The following is a 27,217-nucleotide window of genomic DNA, read 5'->3' as shown; positions in this document are numbered from 1 at the left end:
TATTCATTTGAATTTCTAATTTGAAATAAACAGGGTGTTGCTTTTTAATACTGGGCCTGCCAGCAATATTACTTTCAAGTTTATAGTGCTGTACTGAAGAGTGTGGCAATGCATGATTCCCCACACCCCACCCCCTGGAGGGCTTACTGAGGATGCACTGCAGGAGTAATTAATTTCAGCTGCTCTGTGCTGGGGAAAAAAATGAATTAACGGAACTGACAATGCAGAACGGTGTATCATTGTGTTGCAGAGTCCCAGGTGTGTGGCTTTTGATAATAGAATTGAACACTATTTTTGTGATTAGAATACAGGAGGATGTTCAGCACCTCAGTCTTCTTAAAAGGAACTGAGGATTCTGTGCTAAAGAGTCCTTGATGCACGGAAAGTGTTTCTTTATGGCCCATACTTTGTAGTCGCTCAGTGTTGTATGTTCAGTCTGACAGTTTCCTAAAAACTCATTGTTTAATGAGTTCCAGGGACTTTTAGATAGTTTTGAGTCCTTGCTGTTATGTAAATGGATAATCATAACAGTAAAACCTCTAGGTGCACCATAACATTCAACAATTAGGCGTGTACAGAGTCAGAAAGTCATGCAACATTCTTCATGGCTGTGTAGCATAGTGGTAAAGGAACAGGACTCATAACTAAAAAGTTGCTAGTTCGATTGCCCGCTTGGGCACTGCTGCTGTACCCTTGAGCAAGGTGCTTAACCTGCAATTTCCTCAGTAAATATCCACCTGTATAAATGGATAATGTGTGCAACTATAGCCCTTGCACTAGGTATGAGAGTCTGCTAAATGACAATAATGTAATGTAATAATGTAGCCACTCTCTGGAGTCAGAAAGTCATGTAACCATTCTCGCTCCCGTTAGCTGCCGGTCCCTTCCATCGGCACCACGTCTAACCGCTGGTCGTGGGATCCTGAAGATGAGCGCCGGCGACAGGAGAAATGGCAGAGGGAGCAGGAGCGCCTCCTACAGGTGAAAATGGAGATGTCACTGGTGCTCTCATACACCAAAATATTTCACGTCATTTCATCAGTTTTCCTCCAATGCCTGTGAAAGGGCTCAGATTCCAAAGCCTATTTTTAGAGCTGTGGATCAGTCGTCTCTAGCCTAGTTCCTGCAGAACAGCTGTGCGTAATGTGGTAATCTCTTTGGAAAATTCCCGCACTGGCTTAATTGTCCTAATTATTTAATTTGCTAGATACACTCAATACCTACCCAGCTGACTTCAGTTCAGTGACCTTCAGAGAGATAGTTAGAAAAAAATCCGGAGAACTTCTGATTTACTGTGATAAAGCTTACTATCAATGTGCTGTGCTGAGGGTGTTATTGTCTGAAAATAGCTTCTCCCTCAAGGCAAGTATCCATTTCAGGTGATATATTTTTGAGCTGTCAAAAATAATCAAACCAACATACCAATGGAATTGTTTCTGATGTTGGACTGAAGATCAAAGGCACCAGGAAATGACGATGAGCTCCAAAGTAATTGCAACCAAAGCAATTTCTCTTATTTGTTTGATCAGCTCCCTCTGCTTTGCCATGAAAGAACAAACTGCAATTTGACAAAACCGCCCAAGAATGTAGCACAGCTAGCGTAATCCGACACCCCTGCCAGCTCCTTTCACACTAATCTGACCCACATTTCCTGGCTTGCGATGGCCCCCTCTGTCTGTGAGCAGGAGAAGTACAAGCGCGACCAGGAGAAGCTGGAGGAGGAGTGGCGTCGCGCGCAAGAGGAGGCAATGAAGGAGTCCAGGCGGCAGCAGGAGGTGAGGCTGCTGCCTGCATGGGATTCTCATCTCCTCGAAAAATGAGTGTATTCATTCAGCCCCAGCTGGTGGTCATACATTTCCACAAATAACGTATTAGCACTTAGCATTTTGTTTTGGTCTGGACTTTACGTCAGTGTGCACAAGTCCAGCCTAATAGCTTGGAATGCTTCTATTTTCCTGATTCTATCCTGTCTGCTGCGTCCCAGTGGAATTCGCCAGATGTTAAACTGGAAGAGAGTGGCTTTTCCATCATTCTTCTCTGTGCGTCAGTGCCCATGAGAGACATTTTTTTTTACTTGAATGGAATGTTGTTATGTAGCTAATGCACTTTCATGGCATTTGATCTTAATACACAGTTTAGGTGCAGGAGTGTAAAACTCTTCTAGGGCTGTGAGCAAGCTGCTTTTCTGCTCCAGCAACCTTTCTTAATTACATAATTACCTCAAATCATTTAGCTACACAGTTTGACCTTTTTTGCATTTCTATAAAGAATGAATCACAGCTTTTGAGGAATACCCAATAATATTTTGTCGCCACGTTTTCTTATGCGCAGGTGTAAATGAATATAGATGATTAACTAGTGGACTGTATTAAGAATTTGGAAGTGGTTGGCATTACACACATTTTGAGTTTGGAATTAAGTTTGTAATTTTATGCAATAATAGACCATATTCCATGGGAAAGCAAGTATAAATTGCCCTGCCGCATGAATACGAAATATTATTGTCTTTATAAGGAAAGCCTTTGGGATGGGATGAGAATCTCCCCCCACACATGGCTCAAAGGAGCAGAAAACCACAGATGCACACGCTGGCATCCTCAATCCTCACTCACCCCCTGTCCTCTCTGAGCCAGGCCGCGCCCCCTCCGCGGGACGAGGAAGAGGAGCGGCGGGAGGCAGAGCTGGAGGAGAGGAAGAGGCGGGAGAGGCAGGAAGCGCTCCAGCGCCAGGAGCAGGAGAGGCAGAGGAGGGCGCAGGAGGAGCTCAGACTGCAGAGGATGCGCGAGGAGGAGGAGGAGGAGGAGGAGAGGAAGAGGCGCCAGCAGGCCGCGGAAGAGCAACGCCGGGAGCAGGAGATGGTCCAGGAGCAATGGTGAGAGAGAGGCACAGTGCCAGGCCCAGTGGGACAAGGCCAAACCTGAGGCCTCCCAAGTACAGAGCCCCTTTAGAAAAAATTATAATATGTATCAGATATGCATCCCACTGGATACACTTATGTTATATTGTGCCGGAAGTTGCTCTAGATAAGAGCATCTGCTAAATTAATGTCTGCGTACATAACATAACATTACCTGTCCATAAGATGAAAATAAATTCTGCAGTGTAAATACAATTCAAAGACACGGCTAACAGTTAGGTTTGGTTAGTTTGTTCCCATTTATAGTGGTAGGTTGCAGATAAATGTGGCCATTCTAGTTGGAAGCAGGGTTAACACTTTAAAATGAGGTCATCCGGGCCTATGCAGGTGGAGAAATTGCCTTTAAAGGGTGACATCTAGGATATCCTGCCATATCATTCTCTCTGTTGCAGAGGGTACTGCCTGCTGTAGACTCTAACATTTACCAGCAGCACTAACACCTTAGCAGCTTTGCGCACTAGTTCCTCCGTGGCTAACAGTCAGTCTGTCTGTCCTTCCTGTTAACATTTGCCTGCTGTGAACTCCTGCTTCTCTGTGCCCTTCTCCCTGCTGCTGCTTCGTAGGGCGGGGGAGTCCTATGGGTTTGCCAAAATTCTCCCTGAGATATCCCGTTCAGACAGGTCAGTATGGCAGTGCTTTCCTCAGCGTGTGCAATGCTGCGTTAGCCATTAACATCCCTTCTACCCTGCTCTAGAACAGCTTCAAGCCCTGCTGGACTGAGGCCTAGTGAGACTACATTTCACCAAGTCTCTTCACCTTTAAAGCATATAATGATGATTCTATGTTGGAATGATAGGTTTCTATGTCAGAAACACAGAATGATGATTCTCGTTTTTAATTAAGTTAATTCACCCAGGACTGACATTAAATGAAATCACTAAATCATCTTTTCATCCAGAAAGTGCTTGTGTTCCAGTCAAAGCTATTTTTTCTCTTATTTGCAAAATCCTGCCCCATCCACATACTGGATACTTTCATAAATCAAGCACTTGAATTTCCTGAAGTTTTGTTTGTGGTTCACAGGGCAAAATCCAAATCTACTCCAGAGCTTGATGAAGCTGACAAACCGGAGGAAAGAGGTTAGTCTTTTTGTTTTTTTGTTAGTATTCTGTTCATAGTCTTCGACTTTTAAAGTGAAAGTCAAGTCAATGTTGCCTTTAAAAATGTTCCTATATTTACTTCTGCCTTTTCAGTTCAGGTTCAGTCTGAACCCAGCAAAAAACTGCAGTGTGCCCATATTAGGTGTATAACTTGGAGACAAAGCTTGCACAAAACCTGAGCTGGTCCACTGATCCTTGGATGGATGGATGAGCTAAAAGCATGAACTGAGCTGAGTCACTAATCTGTGACTCAGTGTAGCATTCGGCCACATGATGGTCACACTGAACTTGTGCTTTGTTTACAGGATCAATTCAAGTTCAATCTGAGAAATGAAAAATGTGGGGAAGTGTAGGGAAACCTCTACCCTTTTTGTTTCCAGCTGTAATTTATGGTATATTCTCGAGGACTGTATTGTAAGGGAGATCATTTGAAAGCAGTGAAAGATCATGCCCCTCACTGTGTGAAAAGCCTGAAAAGAGGGCCTGCAGTGCATTGTGCTGTGTGCGAACATGGGATCAGTAGGGCTGTGTGAGAGTGCATGTGTGCGGCTGTGCCCAGGTGTGCCCAAAAGACATGGGGGCATTGCCCAGTGGCTTCTGGAAGAGGAGTTGAGGAGAAAGAAAAGCGTGAAGGCCCAGAGGCTGCAGGCAGCATCCGAGCTGGAGGCCGAGAGGAGAAACATCCTCAATGCCATGAAATACAGGCATCCAGAGAGAGGTGGGCGTGGCCCTCTGATCGCTGCAACCAATCAGCCGCTGCCATTTACCTGCCCAGCCAATCAATCGAGTCCGCCAATCTAATGTGCTCCACAGCCAATCGGAACCAACCATCTGAATCAATCAAATAATCCTGGTTACCAGTCAGTTAAAATGAGCTAATTTGCTTAATTTTTTTAATTCCTTTAATTGTTTAATATCAGTGATAATATCTTTGCAAGCAATTTAATTTGCACTTTTCTGATTTCAGGCACATTTATGAATTGACTTGTGTCTGATTTAGTTAGCATTGATAAATGACTCATTGCTTGCATTTCAGGCACATTGATGGCCTTGTGTCTTTCTAGCATATCTTAATTGATAACTTCGGTGATTGCTGTTCCGGCCAGAGACATTTGCTTTTGGGGAGACAGGTTGGGGTCATCCTCAGGCGGGAGGGGGTGGGGGTGACCGAGTGTGACCATGTCCTCTGATTGGTCCCAGTGGTGAGCAGCAGTGTGGGCGAGGTCTCCTGGAGCCGGGACTCTCAGAAGAAGAGCGGCCAGCCGGCCTCCCTTGCGGAGCAGGAACGCAAGCAGATCCTGGAAGAGATGAAGAAGAAGACTCCGCTGCTGACGGACAGCAGCTGGATCCGCCAGCGCAGCACCAGTGTCACCAAGGAGGCCGCCAGCGTGGGCCCCCCCCTGAGGAGGTCAGTCTGTGACCTGCTTAGTGTACAGTAATCAGCCAATTACTGTAGTTAAAGCCCAGGAAGTAGGAGGAGTCAGCTTACACTGATTAGGACTCACGATCACAGCAGAGAGAGATAGTGGGGGTAAATACTTCATCTTACTGATAATTACGTACAGTGTATTCTGCTTCTGCTTACTTCCTGATCTTTAGCTCTTTAACCCTGAGACTGTCTTTCCTCTGCAACTCTTTTTCACCGTTTGTGGGGTATCATCAGGGTCCCTGTGGCGCCCGCTATCCTCTGATTCTGTTCTGTATCTATTTGTGACCAATGTGACCTCGTGTAGGGGCTCTTGCTCCTCTGTTCTCTGGTTGTCTCCCTCCGGGTTCTCCTCGATGTCCTGTCTGGATTCCTAGCCCTGTCTTCTGACCCTTTCTCTAGGGTAAAGGCCCATGACCCTCAGCCATGGAGAAATAGGAAGTAGCCGAGCTTGGAAACACCAACGTTGCAACAATGCTGGAAATAACAGCTAAAATGCTAACCATAGCAACAATAAAACTGGAATATGAGAAAAGTAATGAGTGTTACTTTCAGGCCATTTCCAGTAAATCTAATCCGCTGGCTTGCTTGCTTGCTTGCAGAGGCGAGTCTCTGGATAACCTCGACAGTGATCGCCCCTGGAGCCAGCCCTCTTGGTCTTCCGGTCTTCCCTCCTACAGCCGACCCCTCTCCGCTTCCGGCTCCGCCCCCTCCTGGGGCTACACACGCTCTGCCTCCACCACCGCCCTCACCACGAGCTCCTTGAGGCAGGGCTCGTGGGCCCCTCCCACCTCCACCTCCCCAACCCCGCCCGCCTCTCAGAACGAGGACCCCGCACCCTCATCCCAGCAGCGCGGCAGGTACAGCCCAATCAGAGACCTTCAATCTGTGTTTCTCTACTTCCCACCAAAGCAGACCTGCCAGCACGTAGGCGTGTTGCACACCATGTACACATTTTAAGATCAAAATGCACGGGTGTGAGATTGTATGAGAACCTGTGCAAAAATGACAAATTTAATAGGGGAAGTAAACAGCACAACTTTCAAGACAGCTTTCCTTATCCGTACACAGAGATACTGCTCAGTGTTCTGCCCTCTGTCACATTATAGCGTACCATCAGGGCCAATCCTTCAACCTGCAGGACCACGTCTGTGTTTCGCTTACCACACAATTAGTTCATTAACATTGCTGCTAATGGCTGTTAGATATGATACATGGTACAACCAGCTGGCCTGCAGATCAAAGAACAAACTGAACAAAATTGTGTCAATGGCCACTAAGACGGTTGGCAAACCTCAAAAACAACTGAGCCAACTGTACAGAGAGAGGACATTGAATAAAGCCAAGAGTATTGTGGCAGACAGCTCCCATCCTCTTTTTAGTCAGTTCGAGCTCTTGCACTCTGGTAAGCGCTATAGAGTCCCACTGGCGACTAAAGCTGTCTTTAAAAAGTCATTTGTCCCATGTGCAGTAGATATTCTAAATACAACTGGAATTTAAGACATGCTAGCCACAGAAATGGACAGTGTTTTTTTTATGGATTGTGTTTTAGTGTATTTATTATTGACTATGTTTTAAGTTGTATGTTTTAAATGCCTTTGACCTGTCTTATATGTATTGGTGAGCCAAAGGAAAATTTCCACCCTGGTGGACAATAAAGATCTTTATTTATTTATTTATTTATTATTTAAAAGAAAGAAACGTGACTGCCACAAGAGTGCCTTCTGCCCTTTGGAACAGGCCCATTGCAGAATCATCTTGCCCCTGTTAATCCTTTCCCAAATGAGTATGAAAGGTGTATGCACATCCAGAATAAGCAGCAGTGGGCACAGTGTACTGATGCACGATGTGGAAGTTTTAAAAATTCTGTTGCCATTAGGTTTAACATTTAAAAAGGGTAACTAATATTGGAAAAATTAGGCGTGCTTTATATATCTATAGTTTGCTAGCTGGCTAGCCAGCTAGTTAGGGAGCAAACTTCTTATAGTAGTAATCCATCTAGATTGCTAGGTCACTGGAGTAAATCATGTTGTCTAGTAGATGGCAGGGTCGCCAACAACAGAAAAAAAAATCTGTATCGTTCATTAACTTAACCACTTTCCCTGTCCTTTTAGATAAGCATTTCTGTTGCTAATTGCTTTGTAATTACTGTGGCTTTACTTAGATGATGTCATTTGATGAATGGATTAATGACTGCATTGTCAGAACAGTTGCAGATATATTGAGAGTGCACTTTTAGGAAAAGAACTGATGTTTATTCAGTTATGTCCTCTTTGGAATTACATTTCAATATGACCTTCCTCTTTCTCTTAAGGATACCGTTTTATATGTTTAGTTAGGTTTGTCCTATTTTTATTTTTTTTTCCAGTGGATATTGTTCATTTCTATAATTACTTCTGGAACCAGTTTCTGATCATTTCTGTGGTACTGAACAGCTCAACGTGGGAGATGTGGTTATGATGATGATTTTCTTTGTAAAGGTAACAAAGCTAAAAAAATGTTTGTTAAAAAAGGAAATGATTATATTTCCTTACTTTGGTTTTCTGCCTTTGCAAATATAGGTAGATTACACTAGGAACAAAGCTTTCTTCTTGTTGGGGGTGGGAGAACACTCAAAGGTGACAGCTTGGCAGCACACAAGTATAGATGTGCACAGCCATGAATACACATATGCATATATATATATATATAATGTGTAGTACTGCATTCAATTAACATTGTTGCTCATGGCAACACAGTAGATAAAGTATGTATTCAGCAGTAGCCCATGTCCCTCCTCTGCAGAGATCTGCTTCTATTTATACTCATTACTGATGTATAATCATATTTGGTTCTTATTTTGCCCATCAGGGGACTGGGTGCCTCTCTCTCTGGGCTCAGTGTTAGATGTTTTTCTCCTCAGTGCGCTTCCTTCTTTGGAAGTCTCTCCTCTGTCTGTGGGGGAGAGGCTCCGCTGAAGCAGGCTCTTGGTCTGTAGCTCTTCCAGTCACGCCAGCGTTCCATTCTGTAATCCCAGGTCAGTCAGCGGGAAGAAAATCTGCACGTTCTGCGACACGCCGCTGGGCAAGGGGGCGGCCATGATCATCGAGTCCCTGGGGCTCTGTTATCATTTGGGTTGCTTTAAGGTGAGAGCAAGGACCGTCACAGTCTCTGTCTCTGCCACCACCGCCAGCAACTCGAGGGAATCGGCTCCAGTCTGTCTGCGGTGTGATCGGGATCGTTTTTCTCGCATTGACACTAACCCAATTGCTGCCATGATCGGGATCCACGCGGTGCCATAAAGCCATGGAAACTCATATCTCATATTCATGTGCCCTGTTAATCCTTCATCCACTGCCTACAAGATTTTAAATGTCTTTTTAAAGCAAGAAGAGCATCTAAATGACCAAAGAGCATGATAGTGTGTACTGAGTCATTAGAACAGGAAATAGTTTCCACATGAATTTAACAGATAATGTGTCAGAACTCAACTGTGAACATAAATGGAAATGAGGTGTGTTCAGAATTTGGATAGAATTCTGAGACTGAATTAGAGGGTGTGTTGGCATTGCTTAAGATTCAGATGATTGGCCTCAAAGGCTGATGGGAAGAAGTGGTTTCCAGGAGGTGCCATGGTGTTTTATGGTAGCGCGTGTGATCAGCTCCTCGCATTACCCAGGCCATGCCAGTGCCAAACTGCAGTCCTCAGTCCTTTTACCTCACAACTTTTACCTCACAACTTCTACCGGTATCATGGCTGGTGTCTTTCTACAGGCCCAGCCTCTCCCTGCTCTTAAAGGTTTCAGCTCTTGTGGGAATGGCTCCTTGTTCGTCCTGGTGTCTGTCTCTGGCTCTGTCTAACCCTGCTGGCTTGTGGGTAATTTCTTCAGTCCGTATTTCGTCTCATGGCTGGTACTTTAGCTCTGGGCTCGCAGGGTCTTCTCCTTCCTACGGAGGTTTTGGGGTGGAGGGGGCAGCACACTGCTCACTGTGCTTCCCCTCCCTTCCTGTTCCAGTGCATTGACTGCAAGGCTGACCTCGGAGGATCGGAGTCGGGAGCGGAGGTCAGAATACGGAACCGACAGCTCTACTGCAACTCCTGCTACATCCGATTCAAAAGTGAGCAGAGCATCACACATTACATCTTAACACATAACTTAAAGAATAAACTATGAACTCAGAATGTGATTAACGTGTTTGTAGCCCTTTTGTGGACTGTTTGTTGTATACCAGGGTCAATCTGGTAAAAAGCAATGGGTCAGTAACAAGAAATTCATGGATAGGTTAATATTTTGTCTTAAGGAACCTAGGATGGTTCAAAGACAAAAGTAAATTCCAGGAAAGGTGTAAGGTTGTGTTCATTCATTTACCAAGGCTACACATGTACTTTATACGTCCAACTAAACACTTTCCCTGGGGTTCATTCTCACCTTTTTCTTCAGACCTTGCATAAAATATTTGTCTGAGATGTAAAATGACTGTAAGGCAAACTACAGATATGTTGCTTGAGGATAGCTCTTAATGGCCTTTAAATTAGTTAAAACCGTGTAGAGACTTCATGTGATCTCAGCAGAAATGCAGCAAGGCTGGTTTAAGGGTCAGTGTTAGCCCTTGCTATGTTGTAATGCTATTTCTTTTGCCTTTAGCCGGACAGCCCACCGCCATGTGACCTGTCAGCATCACAGCAGATTAAGGAAAAGGCTGTCAATGACAGAAATCTCTGATCACTGCAACTGTGAGCACACAGTTGTGGATCTTCACTAAAAGAGTATAGAGGTTATGATTCTGCAGGCCCTGATTGTATAATTTACATTTTCCACTTTCCCTTTCCAAGAGGGTGAGATTTAATAGGGTGATATGTTTATACGAGAATACAACAAATTGCCTGTACAGAATATAAGGGATGTGCATGTGTTTGTATGTCATCGATGTTTTATCAGAAACACATACACTATATATGTCTTGTCATGAAATAATTCTGGGGACTTCCAGCTGGTATGACAGATTTTCAGAGTAGCACTGTTAAATTGTTCATATTAAAGTATTTTATCATTTCCTTTTCCCCAGGGCCCTTATCCAGTTCTTTCCCATATAAAGCTTGTTTCTTGTCTAATATATTTCTTTGTTACAGTATATCAAAAATGTGCCTTTTTGTGATGGTAAAAGGTGGTTATAATAATATACGGTAAAAATATATATTTAAGGCTGACACGAATGGTTAGAAAGCACTTATTTCTTTTGTTGTGGAGGTAATTCATTTGATGCATTTTGGGAGCAAAGTTTTCTGCGAAGGAAGTGTCTTTTGCCAATAAATAAGAAGGCAACATCGCATATGATATTGAAGCAAACTGGATTTTGTTAATGTTTGTAAATAAAATTTACCAAATCTACATGTCTTTGAAGTGTCTATGTTGGGCTTTTTGGGTGTCACATTAACTTAATAAAATTTGAATAAAACAGCATGTTAGACTTAAGAGTGACTAGGTCTTCCTAAATAGTGTTGAAGCATTATGGGAATTCATTTGGCTGTGAAGCACTTAATATAACATACTGAGATACTTGCCATATTGGATTTGTACAGTACAGTATTCTTTACTTTGAAAGCTCAGTGACACTCCTGCATTGTGGAAATCATTGTGAAAATTTCCTTGTATGGATTTCTTTAGTGTAAAAAGTGACCAGAACAGAAATTCAGTAGCAATTCAACTGTTTTTTTTTTTTTTTTTTTTTTTTTTTACCAGTAAGTTCAACAGTTTACCTTCTTGGTCCAGGATGTGGATCACATGATAGATGGTTCATGCTTGTACTTTTCCCCACATACTGTGGCATGTATATGAACGTGTTACAAACTGATGATCTGTCAGCTCATTTCATAGTACTACATTCTATTTTGTGTTCACTGCCCTCTTTGGAAATTGTGTTGCAATGATGATGGGCAGACTTAGCACGAAGTGTTTCCTTACAAAATCTTTATCCAGAACATCATCTTGAGCAGGGTTTAACCACTATATAAAGCAATTGTAAACAACAGTTGTGCCTTATAATTGCTTTATGATGGCTAATGTAATGATAAACCACATTTTTACATGCACATTTTGAGATATGCAGGCACTGCCTCATACAGTCAGCCATCATGGAGTACTGCAGTTGTTCATAAATTCTCTCTCAAACAGTAATACTGTGCTCAGGAAGGCTTGTGTTCACTTTTATTTCTGTGCGTATCTAGCTTCCTGATCTCCAGCTATAATTATAGAAATGAGTGTGGAGAGAAAAAACAGGATATGTAGTTTTTTGAGTGGAGTGTTTTCATATGTGTATAGAAATGACTCTTGTAAGTCTTGACAGATTATATACAAACAGTCATATTACAATTTGGCAGCTTCCTTTAAAGAGAAAGCCAAGTCCAAGTTCTTGAAGACCAATTCAGTCGGTACTGTGTGACGCCTTCCGGAACTCTCCAGCCAAAATATGTGACACTGCAACGCAAGAGCCTGAACTGTGTTGCTGTGGACGTCCCTGTGCCAGAAATGATGTGGAATGTTGACAATATATATTTTTATAGTGTCTAATATTCCATAATTTGAAAAGCATTTTCATGGAAACCTCACGTTCAGTGGATGTTGGTAGAGAAGACTTTGCTGGAAGATTTCTAACAAATGGTACACACATCTTTCCTGACAAATTCTTCCATTTCCTGGCAGATAGCACAGTAAATTTCAATTAACGGACAGTGGAATGACAAACCTCTCTGTCCTGTGACAATTTTAAATGAATCTTGGGAATGTACCACAAAGACAATGAATCCATTCCTTTTTATCTTTCCAATGGAGTATGTTGACCAAATTCCTAACACACACTTCCCAAGTTTCCACATATTAGAACGTGAAACCCCAGGAAAGTGTTTTGCTGAGTACACTAGGCATGCATCAAGTAAACAGCCCTTACTAGATAAAACTATAAATGCATTTGTTTTAAGCCTGAGCAGAACTACAATAGGAGTATTACTACATGGTATGAAGCAGCAGGGGGCGCTAAGTGTATAAGCTGTCTGTAATGACTGAGAAATCGCTACACCAGTAAGTAGTTCCCTTAAAAATGTCAAATTGGAGCCTTAAGACACCATTTTCAGTGATTTCAGGGCCCATGAGCAAAGGCTCAATATGAGCAAGTAACAAATGGGTTACAAGCATTCTGTGAATAGGCAGCAATGCATGCCACAAGTCATAGTAGCTGAAAGTATGTGATGGTAAAATTTAGTAATTTTGGAATAAGCTTGCTTGTCGGGGAGTGTACTGAAATACACAAATCTATAGCAAATGACCCACAGAAAGGACTTTTCATTGCCGCTAGATGGCACTCTCAGGATTTGGTCAATTCTGAGCAAAGGACAACTTCATGAACCAAGCGTTATCTAGTGTACGCCTGGTGCTGATTCTTTATTCAATCCCTCCCCAAGCTTGTAATTGGTGCAGCTGGTTGGTTTTTGAGGCAGCTAAGCATCCTCTTTTTTTGAAGGCTTTTGATTTTGCAGAAAGTGTGCATAACCCTGGTCCTGGAGTGCCAGGGATGTGTCTGTTCTATCTAAGTCCTTAAACATATAATTGCAAAAGTTATTATGCTAGTACAGTGCTGATAGCCATGTGTTTGGTGAGTGCTGCATTTCACCAAATGCACATGGTCACCTGTGTTAATTTAGCTTAATACAATAGTATCTGATTAAGCTTGGATGGATCAAAAACCAGAAACATCTCCAGCCCTCCAAAGCCTTGTGTCCCCCTGGGTTAGAATTCATTGAGCAGAACCTAAATCTTACGTCTCTGCACTGAGGCATGGAGGACCATGTGTTTCAAACTGTAATGCAAAGTCCAGAGATAGTTAATTCCTAGTTGATTCATAAACCCAGTTGAAAAATGGCTAAAACAAACATACACATGGAAATATATGTAAGTTAAAGAAAGTCGTTATGGATGAAGCAACATGCACTTGATTCAATGCAGAAGTGTAGTCCTGAATCTGCAGCACTCTCTGTAGTAGCAGTGGCAAGACACTGACGCTGACTTGCCACAGAACTCTGGAGACACTGGAAGGAAATGAAGTTCAAACAATTATTCGGGACTTGCAGATAGAAACAGCAGTGGATTCACACCATGATTAGCAGGAGGCTGATAATGAATATCCTGCCACTGTGGAGCATTTCTTGTTCACACATCTTACAACTGCTTGAACCAAAGGACAAAATTCCATCTTACTTTTTCCTGATACATATGAGGACATGACATAAAGCAAATTAGGGACTCCATCTGACAGATCTACTGCATTAACATTTGTAAGGGCTACACAGCACGGCTGTCTGAGCATATGATGCTGTCTTACATCAGCAGTGCTTCACGCCATGTGTGTTTGACAAATGTTGCTTTTGATGCCGAGCACACTGTTAGGCAAATGACAAATTCACCACTTAAAATTTAAATGCTTAGCTCTGTGTTCGGTTTGCTGTCTGACCAGATCATTTGTGCTGAATTAAGTATTGTACTGAATCCTAATAATACAGATTTGGTGCGTCGGTTGTTGACATGCATGTTTCTCGGTTTCTCAGTTTCCGAGCCTGTAATTGGTATAGCTGAGAGGAAGGCGGGGCACTGCCTTCCTCCCACATTGCATTCTAAAGTGACGTATACCATTCCGATGGGGTGGAGCCACACGCAAACAGCAAACAAAGGATTTATTTTTAGTGAAAACAGGAAACTTTTCTCAGAAACACTGGATTCCAACCTTCTATGACCCATATTCTGACGTTGACTGTTAAGGCCACTAGAATCAAGAGAAAATTTACTTGTTCACAAGGACAAAAACAGCATCAGTATTTTTAAGTATGAGTGGTTTGTTGCATTTAGCTGACAAGGACACGTTCTTAGACGTGATAATGTTTGACTGGGGTTTTTATTGCAATTGTTACTATGTGACATAGTGGAATGGGGAATGAGGATGGCTTTATTAGCAGAATGCCATAAAGAAAGGTCTTGTGCTTTATTACAAGACTGCAAGAGTCATAAATTTGGTGAAAGGTTTGGAAAATGTCTTGAATAACTACTGCTTTATGGTTCCAGAGTGATATTGTAATGAGTGAAGTTTACCTGACCACATAAGAATGCATGGCTGGTATCCCTTGTCTCTGTACCTGAACCTCCATCTTGTTCTCAGACCAGAGATGGCTGGGATAGTACCGAGACCCTGGTTTCCACACTGATCATGGCATTGAAAGAAATGTCCCATAACAGAAGATCTCCTCTTAATTCCTTTATCCAGCTGTGAAAAAAGCTATGGACGTCACTCTAGATAAGAGCCTCTGCTAAGCAAGTGTAATTAAGATATAATGTAATTAAGACGGCACAACTTTGAAATGAATACTGAGCTCTGTCACCTGCAATCTGTGTCACTAAATTTAGACATGGAATCAATGATGTCGTACTAGTCCTGTTGCCATGGTAGATGGATTCATAGAGATGTCTTGTGCATTGAGATGGTACAGTTTATCTCCCATTTAGATACAGTTTTAGAGGGGCTTGGCAACAGATCCCAGTAGGATATGTAAGTGCATATTACCGCTGAAAAAAATGAGGTGCAATTCAGTTCAAGAACAACAATGGAGTGAAGGCTGTGCTATTTTTTTTTAATAAGCATTGAGTATTTGTTTCCAAATTACATTGTACAGACAGGTCTCCTGGCTTGTTTATTTGTAAATAAATCTTGTGTAAAATGTGTGCCTGTAAGAAGCTTGTAAGGTGACCACACAATTAATATAAGCACTTGAAGTATATTTTTTGGCTCGACGTAGAGGAGTAAAGAGCCTCAGATATGTTTATTTGTTTCATTGTGATTTGTGAGGTTTGACATGTGGTGGTACCAGTGGCTGTTCAGATGCGTGTAGATACTATCAAATACAATTTTAATAAAAATGTAGGGTTAATTAAATCCACATATTCCGTTACTTTGTCTGTTCAATCTGTTCAACTTCTGAGAAACACAAATGTAGGAAACATCTATGAAACTGTCATAGTATGTGTAGAATCATTAATCATCATGGAAACTCCGAACCAACTGAACTGACTTGAGGCATGATCAGCTGTAAGGTTGTAAATCTATGTTTTAAGCCCGGAGCTGTTTCTAATGTACACAGCTGTAAAATATTCTGTTATACACTTGTGTGTTTCCACATACAATCTGCAATATCTATTTTCCCTGCAGAAAGTGGTCTTCACTAGGATAAGTTGGCTCCTCAAAGAATGTTCAGGTCAATTTGGAGTTAACTCAGCTGGAATGTAATCAACAAAAGACAGTTCTGTTAGCCCGTAATAAATTAATGACTATATACACATATAATCTACATTTGATCAGGGATTTGTTACTTTTGATGAGTGGGATGATTTACACTTATGAACAATGCATTTGGTTTTAAGCAGTAGGTCCTTTATGTGACATGTTTAAAAAAAAAAAAAAAAAAAAAACGTCAAATATTAACATTCTACTGATGCACCCAGAGCTAACAACTGTTTTAGCACTAGAGTAGGTCATCTTTATCTGAGTATGATGAGACAAGTATTTTATCAGTTTTACAGCTGTTTGTAAGAATGAATCAATGCCATCTGAGTTGAAGACCAACTGGAAACAGATGGAACAATCTTTCGTGCTCACAGTTTACCACGTCAAACATCTCTCTTCGTGCAGGCAGTGTTTTTCTTTCCCTCTTTTGGAGAACTACTTCTTGTATGAGGTCACAGACATCATAGTAATGCTTTGAATAAAACCGTTTGAGTCTGCCATTTTACATTTGAAAGACCGAGGACTTTAAAACCTAACCTGAGCTCATTTTCTTTTGATCCGGCTTTTGGTTTTGACTTTCTGTTTGAGTGTTTTTTTTTTCCCCCTCATTGGCAAAGGAAGTGACTGTGGAAGAGATATGGGCACTCTGAGCCTGCACACTTTGCACTATGCTCATGAGTGACAGGGGAGGAAGTGGTCTGGATGAGGGCTTCACTGCACTGATCTCTGGTCAGCCCTGACCACAGCAGACACTCTTGTGTTGGCCGTGCTCCAGTCGCAGTTGCTAACGGGCAGGACTTCTTCCGGAGAGGGCCCCGGACTCAGCACCTCACCCAGAGCACGGCAGGAGCTGCCCAGTTAGTTGTGGGAACATTCCACTATCCTCCAGCATATTTGCATGCTCTCTAGGTCTGTACAGTGCGCAGTGGCTAGATGTCTTCGCCTCACATATTCCAGAAGCAGGCCCACTCACGGAAACATTTCATGTCAACTTTGTGAGCTATGATAAGCAGGGGCAAGCAATAAAGGTTTCTCATGAGACATGGTCTATTTAAAAAACACAATAAAGCAAATAGGCGTGGACATATAAATACAGAGCAAAAGCATTGTCATGAGAATTTAAGTCCCAGAGTTATGAGGGAAAGCACAGAGTAATAAATATGTAGTAAAGCAAACAAAATAAAAAGAGATGTTAGCCAGTGAAAAATAGCCTCTCTCTCACACACACACACACACACACACACACACACTTGTAGGCCTTGTTATATCAATCATCTGTAATCTGTATTTCCTATAACAGTACTCTGTAGATTGATTAATCCAAACATTGCCAGAAAAAAATAACCAATTTCTATATTAAATAGTGAAGAAATCTGCTGAGGAATACTGACAGGAATACATTTTTGCATTTTTGTACATTGATTTTGGGGGGGGGGGGGGGGTAGTGATTAGTGACAAGTGGTTCATTACCACATTACAGTAAAAATATTGAACTTAAGGTAAAAATGTTGTGTTTGTCAAATCAATTTAAATAATTTTTTTGCTTTTAAAAACATACCACCTCTGGGCTTTTCTTTCACAACAGGGGAAGGAAGTTTAAAAAAGGCAAGCAACATTAAGATGATAAAGTAAACAGTGATATGCATTCATTAAATTAAAGCTGAATCTGTCCCAAGTGGCACAGTGGGGAAGGCATTTGCTTTGAGCTCAGGATGACCCCTACAGCCTGGGTTCAGAACCAGCTCTGTCATTTGTCAATGATGACCAGGATCCCGCAGGGGTGGAACAAATTAGCTTTGTTCTACTAGAGATTGGTTTGAGTAGTTCAACCAGGGTTTCCTTGTCACAGTGCTCTCAGGCACCCCGCGATTAGTCAGGTGCCTGTAAATTGCTGTGATGATGTCAATGGAGTAATGCCTATCCCCTAATCAGCATCCATTCCATTGTAGTGTGGAACTGTAGTGTCTCTCAGTAATGCCTTCAGTGAGAGCAAATTTAAACAGTGCATTTCTCTGTGTCATAACCGTTTTCATCTGGATCCAGTCTGTGAACCTGTGACATGTATTCCAACCTTGTTTCAGCTCCTGATTTGCTTACATGACAAAGTTGAGACTTATGATACTTTCCTCTTCCAGCTGCTAAATCTGGCTCCAGGCAGAACTGTTTTCAAAAGGCTGTTTTTCAGAAGTTCTCTTCCAAAGAGCAGGAAAAGGAGACGAGAGGTTTTAGCAATCCATTTATCAAGATCTCAGCTTGTTTTCTCTGTACATGAATGTAAAAGCAAGTCAAAAGGGCTGATCAAGCTTTCTGAACAAAAGGTGAAATCCATGAGTCATACCCATATGTGTTGGAGTTTATTTCTTGGAGGTAAGTTTACTGTAAACAAGGAAATTGGTTTTCCGCTACTACACCACTTGGTTTCATTTTTCCAATGTTGAAATGTGATTAGCATGATAAAGTATCATGAATAGACTCTTTCCAGAAAGACTTTCTTTATAGTTAGTTGTGAGAAGTCTTCTTTTTTAAATGTTCTTGTAATTAGTACTTAATGGTACGTCACACGTAATCAGTGCCTTTTGAAACAGCATTACAATTGCCCCAATGCTTTTCAAATGTTCTTTATAGCTTGGAATGAGCTATCTTGGTGTTTATTCAAAAATGTACTGTAGCAATAATATGACTGAACAGGCACAAGTACCACTCACTCATCATGGTGACGAGGACTAACACTATTGCTAAGTATTGGTAAGTATTGTTAAGTACAATTTCCATATAATTTTTATAATGAATACATGTCCAAGATATTTTAAGAACTGTCACTTTCATATGTGCTTGCATATACAGTATAAACTGCATATCAACTAAGAGTATGAAATTATATGTACAGTATATTGTTAAGTAGGCCTATGTATTATAGGTATGTATACAATTTAATTGCTTTTGCATAGCAGGTAACCTGGTCTCCAACAAACATCTCAGTGAAATAATGAAAAATGTTGCACTGATACATCATGTTTCTATTCTGTTCATGAACCAGCATCATTATTAACAGTTCAAATTCCATAGTGCTGCTGTAATACTGACACAGGGTTAACTGTGGCTCCTCAGGTCTCCACAAGACACATCGATACAGCTTCTCTCCCATTGTGTGGAGCAGGGAGTTCACACAGCTGCCTATGTCCAAGCTTGACATACAGCTTGCTGATTACATGCTCAGTGGCTAAAGTTGAGATCATGGACTAGTCATTGGCAAAGTTTACATCCCAGTCAAATCAGATGGTAAAATGTGCTCAAGTAAACTTATTCCATTTTGTAGCCTATGGTCTGTCACTCTGACTGCATTCCACAGCATTTTCTTAATTTATTTACTCTATCATGGTTCTTTAGTCATGTTTACCTTCCATAGCATTTACTTTAGCCTGGTCTGTGTCTGCTTCTTTCTAGCTGGACCTTGTTTACCTACACTGGGTGCTCAAGGGTCTGCCTCTGGTCTGCTTGGCCATCAGGCCCTCCTGTACTGTACTCCCCAACCCAACTGTAAAGGATGTCACCTTGGAGAAATGCTGAGTGAACAGGTAATTGTAATAAAAAACAATGCCAATATAAAATGTGTCAAGGCCAGTTACCAGGGAGAGGGTGACTAACATTTAGACAGGTTACTTTATAACCCCTGACTCCACATACAGATATGCACCCCCACACACACACACACACACACACAAAGAGGAATGACATCACTTCCTAACTATTTCCTGAGGGCCCCTGACAGTGCTTGGTATCTGAGCAGTCCTTGAAGGCCAGACAGCCAGCCATAATTGGGCCCACATTTTTAAACTGTTAGAAGCGGAACATGACTCCCTGCTGTGTTTGAAGTTCTGAACACCAGCCAGGAAATGGTGAGGACAGGAAAACTGCTGCCTATCCCTACATTTCTCATCCACCTTAATTCTCTTTTGGAGAGTTTGGACCAGGCCCATTGGTTAGGGGAGTAGACCAAAAAAGTTGCAGCTCTGAATCCTTGATGGGTACTGCTGTTATGTGCATTGGAGCAGGTACCTCACCTGCATTCCGTCAGTAAAAGTCCAACTGCATACACGTCAAATGTAGGTGTAAGCTGCTCTGAATAAAGACAAATGTAGCAACCTTATACATTGATATGGTTTTCACTTGGACTGTAGTGATGTCAATCAAAGGCCCCACAGCCCCACTCCAACAAATACCCTTACTCTCTCTCCCCAGCTGGGTGATTCAGATTCACATCCACTTTAGAAATCAATTTTTAGAACAAATGACGTTTTTCTGAGCTTGTTTAAAAAATACTAGAAGTCATTAGCTTTTTCCAGCAAGAGGAATCAGAATGAAATGTTAGAGAGGATACTTCCTGTATGGCCAAAGCTTGTCCGAACCAAACAAAAGTTAAATCTCACCCAGGCGGCCAGAAAGGAATACCATGTTTGCACAGTTTTTATAACGTAGAATGTTTAGACATTTTTTCCAAAAGTGTTTACATTGTAGTCATAACACACTTTTAACATAAGAAGTACGTAACATGAAGTTTCCATTTGTGCAGTCACATTTCAAACTGGTTGTAGAGTGGAATGTGTTCAGACTGCTGTTAACTTAAACCATTTGAACCAAGTTTGAAAAGAGTATGACCACGGTTCATCTAAAGATATGCATGTTATTTTAAGGCTTCCATTTGTGGGAAATAGGAATGCTTTATCTTGTAATAATTCTCAAATAATGAAAACATTAGTGATACTAATACTCGCATTTATACAGGGATGAAACACAGTGTTACTTTGACTTTCTTTTGGGTGCATGTATGAATCCAATATGTGTAGATACTATGCAACAATATTTTGCCACAAAAATACATTTACTTGGCTTCCTTTGCCTAGACCAGGTTGCATAAGTTAACTTGTGGTAAGGCCTGAATGGTGTTATGCTCACACTCACTGGTCTGGGAGTGTTGTTATCCTGGTCTGACACTGTTTGCTTATTCAACTTGGATGGAATGAATATACTTCTGTTCTTTTGTGCTGGAAGCCACTCTGAATAAGAGCATCTGCTAAATGCATGTAATATAATGTCAAATATACACACATCTAAAAATAATATACATAAAATGTCCTGTTATTCAAAGGCATTCATGATGGAAAAGCCAGGACAGGCATGATATGAGTGGCACAATGCAGTGATCTTGTTCATTGAGGCAAGGCAAATGCTATGCAGCAGGGGGCTGCTGCTTAGATGGCATGAGAGAGAGAGAGAGAGAAAGAGTGGGAGACATTACATTACATTTTTGTCATTTAGTAGGCGCATGTTATCCATTTACAGTATACAGCTGGATATACTATATATTGAGGCAATTTTGGGTTAAGCACGTTGCTCAAAGGTACAACGGCACTGCCTCAGCAGGGAATCAAACCAGCAACCTTTTGATCTCGACCCTTGCTCCTTACCATTATGCTACACTGCCACCTAGACAAGAGTATAATGTTTAGAATAGGATAACCTGAAAATGTAGGTGCAGTGTGTAAAGGGGGAGCGTGACACTATGTGGCCCCAGCAAAGATAAACTATGCCAATAAGGCCACAAATAAGGGCACAAGGATCTCACATTGGCTCTTGATTAACATCCAGAACATGGATGATTGGAAATGGGTTCTGGAACCCACTTTTCAGCAGGCTTCAAGGTATCTGTGAGACTGAGGAACACAGTTAATTACTTTTCCTTTCTGACGCATATTACGACCGCAAAATTATTTCCCTCTAAGATGGCACCACCTTTCTGCTGGCACTTAGAGAGAAATTACAATATGACCTTTTGTACAAGGAACAAAAAAATCAGAGTGTTTAGACTTCAATTATTCTTGATGCTAACGATAGCTCCAGTGGCTCCAATGGCTGTGGATAAAATAATGTTCAATTCTTCCATGAAATGTGTGACATTTACTTTTTAATCAGTGAGATTTTTAAAATATGTAAAATATTTAAAATAACAGCACCAGTACACTCTGTATGCGTTGGAACAAAATAAATGACCCAAAGAGAATTTATCGAAGTGCCAGAAATATGCTGTACAGTGGCCATCTACATTGCTTTGCAAACACACTAAATCCTTGCTCCTCCACCCAGATCCTGAAGGCTCTGATTATCTGGCTCTTGTTCCAGTCTGGCAGTTAACCATCTGACTGTACAAATCAGAGGTTGCTTGAACTTATTGACACTCCCATCCCCATTTTGAAGAGAGCAGAAAAGTCTGCCGGGTTGAGCAGGCTTTATGCAAACTGAAAGGACGGTAAACTTATCAAACACACTCATCATTAATGGCAGTGTGATGGATTACTGTGGGTCAAGGGACAGACATTGTGTATTTTTCAGAGAATGTATTCTTTCCAACAAAAGCAACAGTTCATCAATATTAGCCAAAGGCAATGGGAAAGGCCACTGAAGAAGTAATATTACCAGAGACGTGCTGAAAATGACAAAATACAAATATTGTGATTGCATGACACATTTTTAAAGGACCTGTAGATTCAGTCAGTCATCTATGATGATGAATGGCTCAAAGTTGTCATAAGAAAAAAAAATGCAATTAAGTTTCCCGTTAAAAAATTCGCTCACTAGTCGAAATTGATTAACAACATCGTGATAGGACTATGTAGACACCAAAAAAAATATGTGACCAGTTTTTTAAAACATCTTTTTGTTTCTTGCAGGAAAACAAATCCAAAATACAGCTGGTAAAGGAGTTATTCTACACTGGAGAAATTATGCAATGCATCTAATGCTAAACTGCATTAATGATTGCATTTCCACTCTATTAATTTCTCTGGGAAACTGCTGCACATATACCTTTCATTTCATGCGACATGGTTCAGAGGCTCATCTGAAAGTGTGGCCCTCTTAGTGGAAGTGATTAATTTCTTCTCTAAGGTGATTTCAGCGTCAGATGCTTTTCAGTCACAGCTGAGCCTTGTGGGACCTCCGTGGCTTGTCACAGCCTTCAGTCATATCCGAAGTGACAGCTGGTGGAATCGGCCACGCTCTATACGTCCACAACAAGAGGTCTCGGTGTTGAAGTGTGAAAAGAGAAGGGATTCCCAGGCTTGTGAGTGGAGCATTTAAACCAGATGAAGTGTGTGCAGTATCTTTGTGTGAAAGAATAGGACCATACCTCTTTGAGTGCAGTAAGTCACAAAAGGATCAGCGACACCACAGCAAAAGGATGGACCTCCTATTCCAGGCTTAGAGGTGTATCTAAAAATGTTAACTTCTGTCAGCATTTGAGTGGAATATTGATGGTTGAGTTGTCACAAAAACACTCTTGATTTCAGAAAGGAAACTTGAAACCATCTCTATGTCTTGCCTCACTGCTTTGTACAGTGTGACTGTCATGTGAATATGCTGGGTTTTCATTTTGGGGATGAAGGGGACACGTTGCACACTGCGGCTCATAAATGATGTTTTATTGCCAAATCCAATTCTGCCACAGGTGAAGTGGAAGGACATGTTTCAGATCTGGTTTAGATTACTGATCTGGAGTCTGTTAGGGCATTTGTACATGGGGCCCATTTGAATCCCGTTGTAAAACTGTTTCATAGAAACGTAGGCTAGAACACTGAACTGAAGGTCAGTTTCCCAGTGTTCTATATGAGTGGAGTTAAAAAAGGATTTGACCTGTAGATTGGGGTGACAGCATTGTTTACACTCTGGACAACATTACACATTACCAGTAATATCCTCTGGACAGCAGTGGATCTCAGAATTTTGGAGGGAAGCTCTCTGACTGTTGTATGAATGGCAGTAACAGGCATGTTATTATCCAGCACTCTTTTGGAGGTTTTGCAAGGTGGTGAGCTAACACTGAAACTTCGAATTGATTTAAGGGCACTTTGGGATATTGTCAAAAAGAAATAAACCAGTCCGACTTTATAATACACAGTCCCTATTGTTAGAAAGAGGCCCCTATCGTCACACCTTGTTGCACAGAGGTTTTCACTATTCTGGTCCAATTCCAATGAATCTCATCCTTATTACATAATCATTGTCATAGGGGTGTACTTATGCATTTGGCCAGTTAATTCTTACACTGACTTGTTACACCTTTTTTTTTTACTTACAGCTACTATTACATATGTACAATCTACAGCAGAAAATAATTGGAATTGTACACATGTACATACACACTATGCAATTACATGTAAAGACATAAATACATGGTAGTTACATTGTAATGCCAAGGGAATAAGGGCAGCGTATGACAAAGTTTGACCACCAAACAAAAGGAAATTGTTTGGTTGGACATATTGTGAATTCATTATGTGGTATGCACTTGGTATGTTCAAGCAAATCATAACCCTGAGTTTCACCTTGGAACACCCGTTCACTTCTCCCTGGAAACTTAAAGTAATTTCAAGTGCTTACTGATATACACATGTAACATAATAAAAGTAGGATAAGGTAACATTATTTTATTCAAAGAAATAACCTAGGTGCTCTCTAAAAGTATCTGAAGCTACCTAGAACCCGAGAATGTCACCCTATATCTAGGATAAGCAGATAGTACTCCGAAACATGACCCACAATAAAACGTCACAACTCTTATCTTAGGCAAGTTCATCTTTACAATCTGTCCTGTCTTTGTAGATTTGTCTAAAGCTTTAAAGCATGGAGGTAACACTGCTGAGAAATATTATTAATTCAACAGTTGTTGAATTTTAAAGTGTATTGATTTTCAGGTGGCAGGTTTAGCAAGCAGTTGGCAGAGGGCATTGATTGTCATCCATTATATGCTTTTGTTCTGCTATACAGAACAAACATAGCATGTGGTCAGTTAAACAAGGAAGGAAGGACAAGGAAAAAAATGATGATTTTTGTAATATATTGTGTCAATCAACTCATGGTTTTTTGTATTATAGTGCTTTAGTTTTGAGGTCACTCCCCATCTCCCCAGTTATAATAATGAATAGTTATAATTACGCTATACACATCCTTTGTCTACGTTGTACTGTTCTACGTTCTTGCCTCCTGGATTACTCTGGTTGTGTACAGGTGCTGAGTAAAGCTAGTAACACTCTCATTATGTCACCAGGGAGGATATGAGAATAATTTAACAGTCATCAAATGAGCATATTTTGAATTTGATTTCAAATCATCACAGCCCTGCAGAGACAATCAATAAGAATGAAACCCGATGGCAGTCTGCTATATCCTAGAATGCTTAGTACCACAGAGACACCTCTCACTATGAACAAAGGTATTTCGGTCCATTTTTTTCCTCTGCATTGGCGGATCACTCTTTCATCTGACTGACGTTTCTGTAACTGTCTGTGAAAGGAGGGCACAGCAGACAGATAATAATGTGACCTGCTCTTCCACTATTCCTAATTGGCTATTTATTTGCACTGTGTGTGCTTGACCGGCATACCGTCTCAGGGAGATGATGAGAGGCATTTGTGAGATAGCGGGGCCCTTTTTAAACTCCATCAGAACACAATTGGTCTTATTCATCTTGCCATATCTGGCAAGTGATTTTCTTTTCAGTTCAAGAGAACAAGTAAAACATCGAAAGGAGGGAGGCAGGGCCAGAGGCGAAAAAGAGAAGAAGTTAGTGTGTCTTAGATTCACATGAGAGGCAGAGCGCAACCTGTTTAATGCCTTTCCAGGGTTTGTGAAAAGGTCTGTCAAGAATGCCAATTACATTGACACTAAATGATAGAATTCTTGCTGACTCTCAACAAAGTTGAACAAACCTACCATTGTAAAAATGTTTTTATGTTTAAACAAAACATTCGCTCAGGAAAAAATAGGGTACAGAATAATACCTAACAAAAATTAAATACAGAATAGCATCAAACACACACACACACACACACATACTTGTTATGACACATATTCACTAATTAGTCTGCTCTGTTCATGAACACAAGAAGAGTAATGACATTACACAGTTTCTTTGTTCTTTATACTCCTAGTTTTAATAAGTAGCTACTAACTTCTCCTACAGATCTTGAGCCTCATATTTCAAACTTCACACATTTGTGTAGCTCATGTATTTCATCTGACTTAATGTGTTATGTTTTTTTTTCTCGAAAACTTTGTACTTTTTGTCTGTATCTTTTTTGTTTCCTTTGAACATACAAGAAGAAATACCCTGTGTATAAAAAACAAGCTATAAAGCAATGTGTGTCCTAGCCAACTAAGTGTAAACACTTTGAACAGTCTTATTTTCGCCTGGCTTAAGAAGACAGTATACTTGCAGATAATTAGCTACATTTAGGCATTAACTTTCCAGCTGGGGTCCTGAGCTTGGAGTTATGGAACAAAACCATGATGTAGACCCACATTTATCCCCTGTCCCCAGTTATCACAGTAGTTAACATGAGCTTCATGTCAGTGCGGAATGGAGTAATATAAGCAAAAAAAAAAAGCCAAAATAAATGTACAGATGGTATACGCTGTAATGTTAATGATGTCAGTTTTGTCAATGTAAAGTTAAGGATATCGTGAAAAGTGAATAACAGTAAGACAGCATACTTCTAATGTTGGTGGACTGTTGTTCCTCTTGAACTGAAATATTTTTGTGTACAGTACAGTAGATTGTGATCCCATTAGTAAACTATTAGTAAAATAAAATATTAACATGTATTGATGGTAGTTATATAAATGATGAGTTTTGCAGAGGCAACTCTAAAGGATGATTTATTTATTTATTCATGTATTTATTTATTTATTTTACAGCGCCTTTTCATTTATAAGAAATAAATCTACTTTTGGACATATTGCAGAAATCCCAACAACGTTTTAAGAAACGGTTATTAATGAAATCTTCCAATGTTAAACTTATTTTATATCTGATAAAACCAAAAATGTCTATAAACAGTTATAATTTCAAAGAGAAGGAATTTTGTTTCCAAGAGATTATGAGTATAAGTTTTTTTTTATAAATATAAAATAACTAATCATTTGATGTTAAGATAATACAGTACGTGCAGATACATATCTTGTTCATGTTTCTTTTTTCATAATCACAGTTATCAATTCAACCACAATTATTAAGGCATCCACTCTAATGTACATTTCAAGATGTTTAATTATTAAAATTAGACATGATTTCTTTTTTTAGGAATATTCTGTGCTCGTATTTAGATGAAATTATGGGATTTCGTGAGTTGACAGCATTTTCCTTTTTGGGTCTGCATCCTGCCTGGCTCCCTGAGGTCTCATCGGGAAGAGAGAGTCGGCCGATAGCAGGACAGGGTGATCGTGATCACCCTCTGTGGAGTTATTACAGTGCAGGCTTCAGCAGTAATGATGGTTCTGTTTATAAGGCTGCATGAGACATGCTTGTTTACAGATGGAAGTGGTGACGCAAGGCTGCCTTGTTTTTTGTTTTTTTTTTTGCAAGGCCATATGGCCACGTAATCATAAGAATACATTAAAACCTAGAGATTTTTTTCTAGACCT

The 27,217-nt window shown here is 40.8% G+C and overlaps 1 protein-coding gene across 1 annotated transcript in view; it reads left to right on the top strand.

The window, feature by feature from the left end:
* The window catches only part of lmo7a (LIM domain 7a), a 66,295-nt gene extending 55,527 nt beyond the window's left edge, over positions 1-10,768 (top strand). Inside the window, exons 25-34 of the mRNA XM_036539974.1 lie at positions 874-981; positions 1,686-1,775; positions 2,634-2,872; positions 3,941-3,996; positions 4,577-4,735; positions 5,218-5,425; positions 6,046-6,303; positions 8,460-8,568; positions 9,439-9,541; positions 10,069-10,768. Of these exons, the coding sequence (XP_036395867.1) occupies positions 874-981; positions 1,686-1,775; positions 2,634-2,872; positions 3,941-3,996; positions 4,577-4,735; positions 5,218-5,425; positions 6,046-6,303; positions 8,460-8,568; positions 9,439-9,541; positions 10,069-10,091 (1,353 nt within the window). The 3' untranslated portion in view covers positions 10,092-10,768. The remainder of the gene's footprint in view (positions 1-873; positions 982-1,685; positions 1,776-2,633; positions 2,873-3,940; positions 3,997-4,576; positions 4,736-5,217; positions 5,426-6,045; positions 6,304-8,459; positions 8,569-9,438; positions 9,542-10,068) is intronic.
* The last annotated feature ends 16,449 nt before the right edge of the window (positions 10,769-27,217 follow it).

The sequence above is a fragment of the Megalops cyprinoides genome, chromosome 11 (assembly GCF_013368585.1).
Source record: "Megalops cyprinoides isolate fMegCyp1 chromosome 11, fMegCyp1.pri, whole genome shotgun sequence".
Classification (NCBI taxonomy): Eukaryota; Metazoa; Chordata; class Actinopteri; order Elopiformes; family Megalopidae; genus Megalops; species Megalops cyprinoides.
This window is presented reverse-complemented; position numbering and strand designations above follow the sequence as displayed.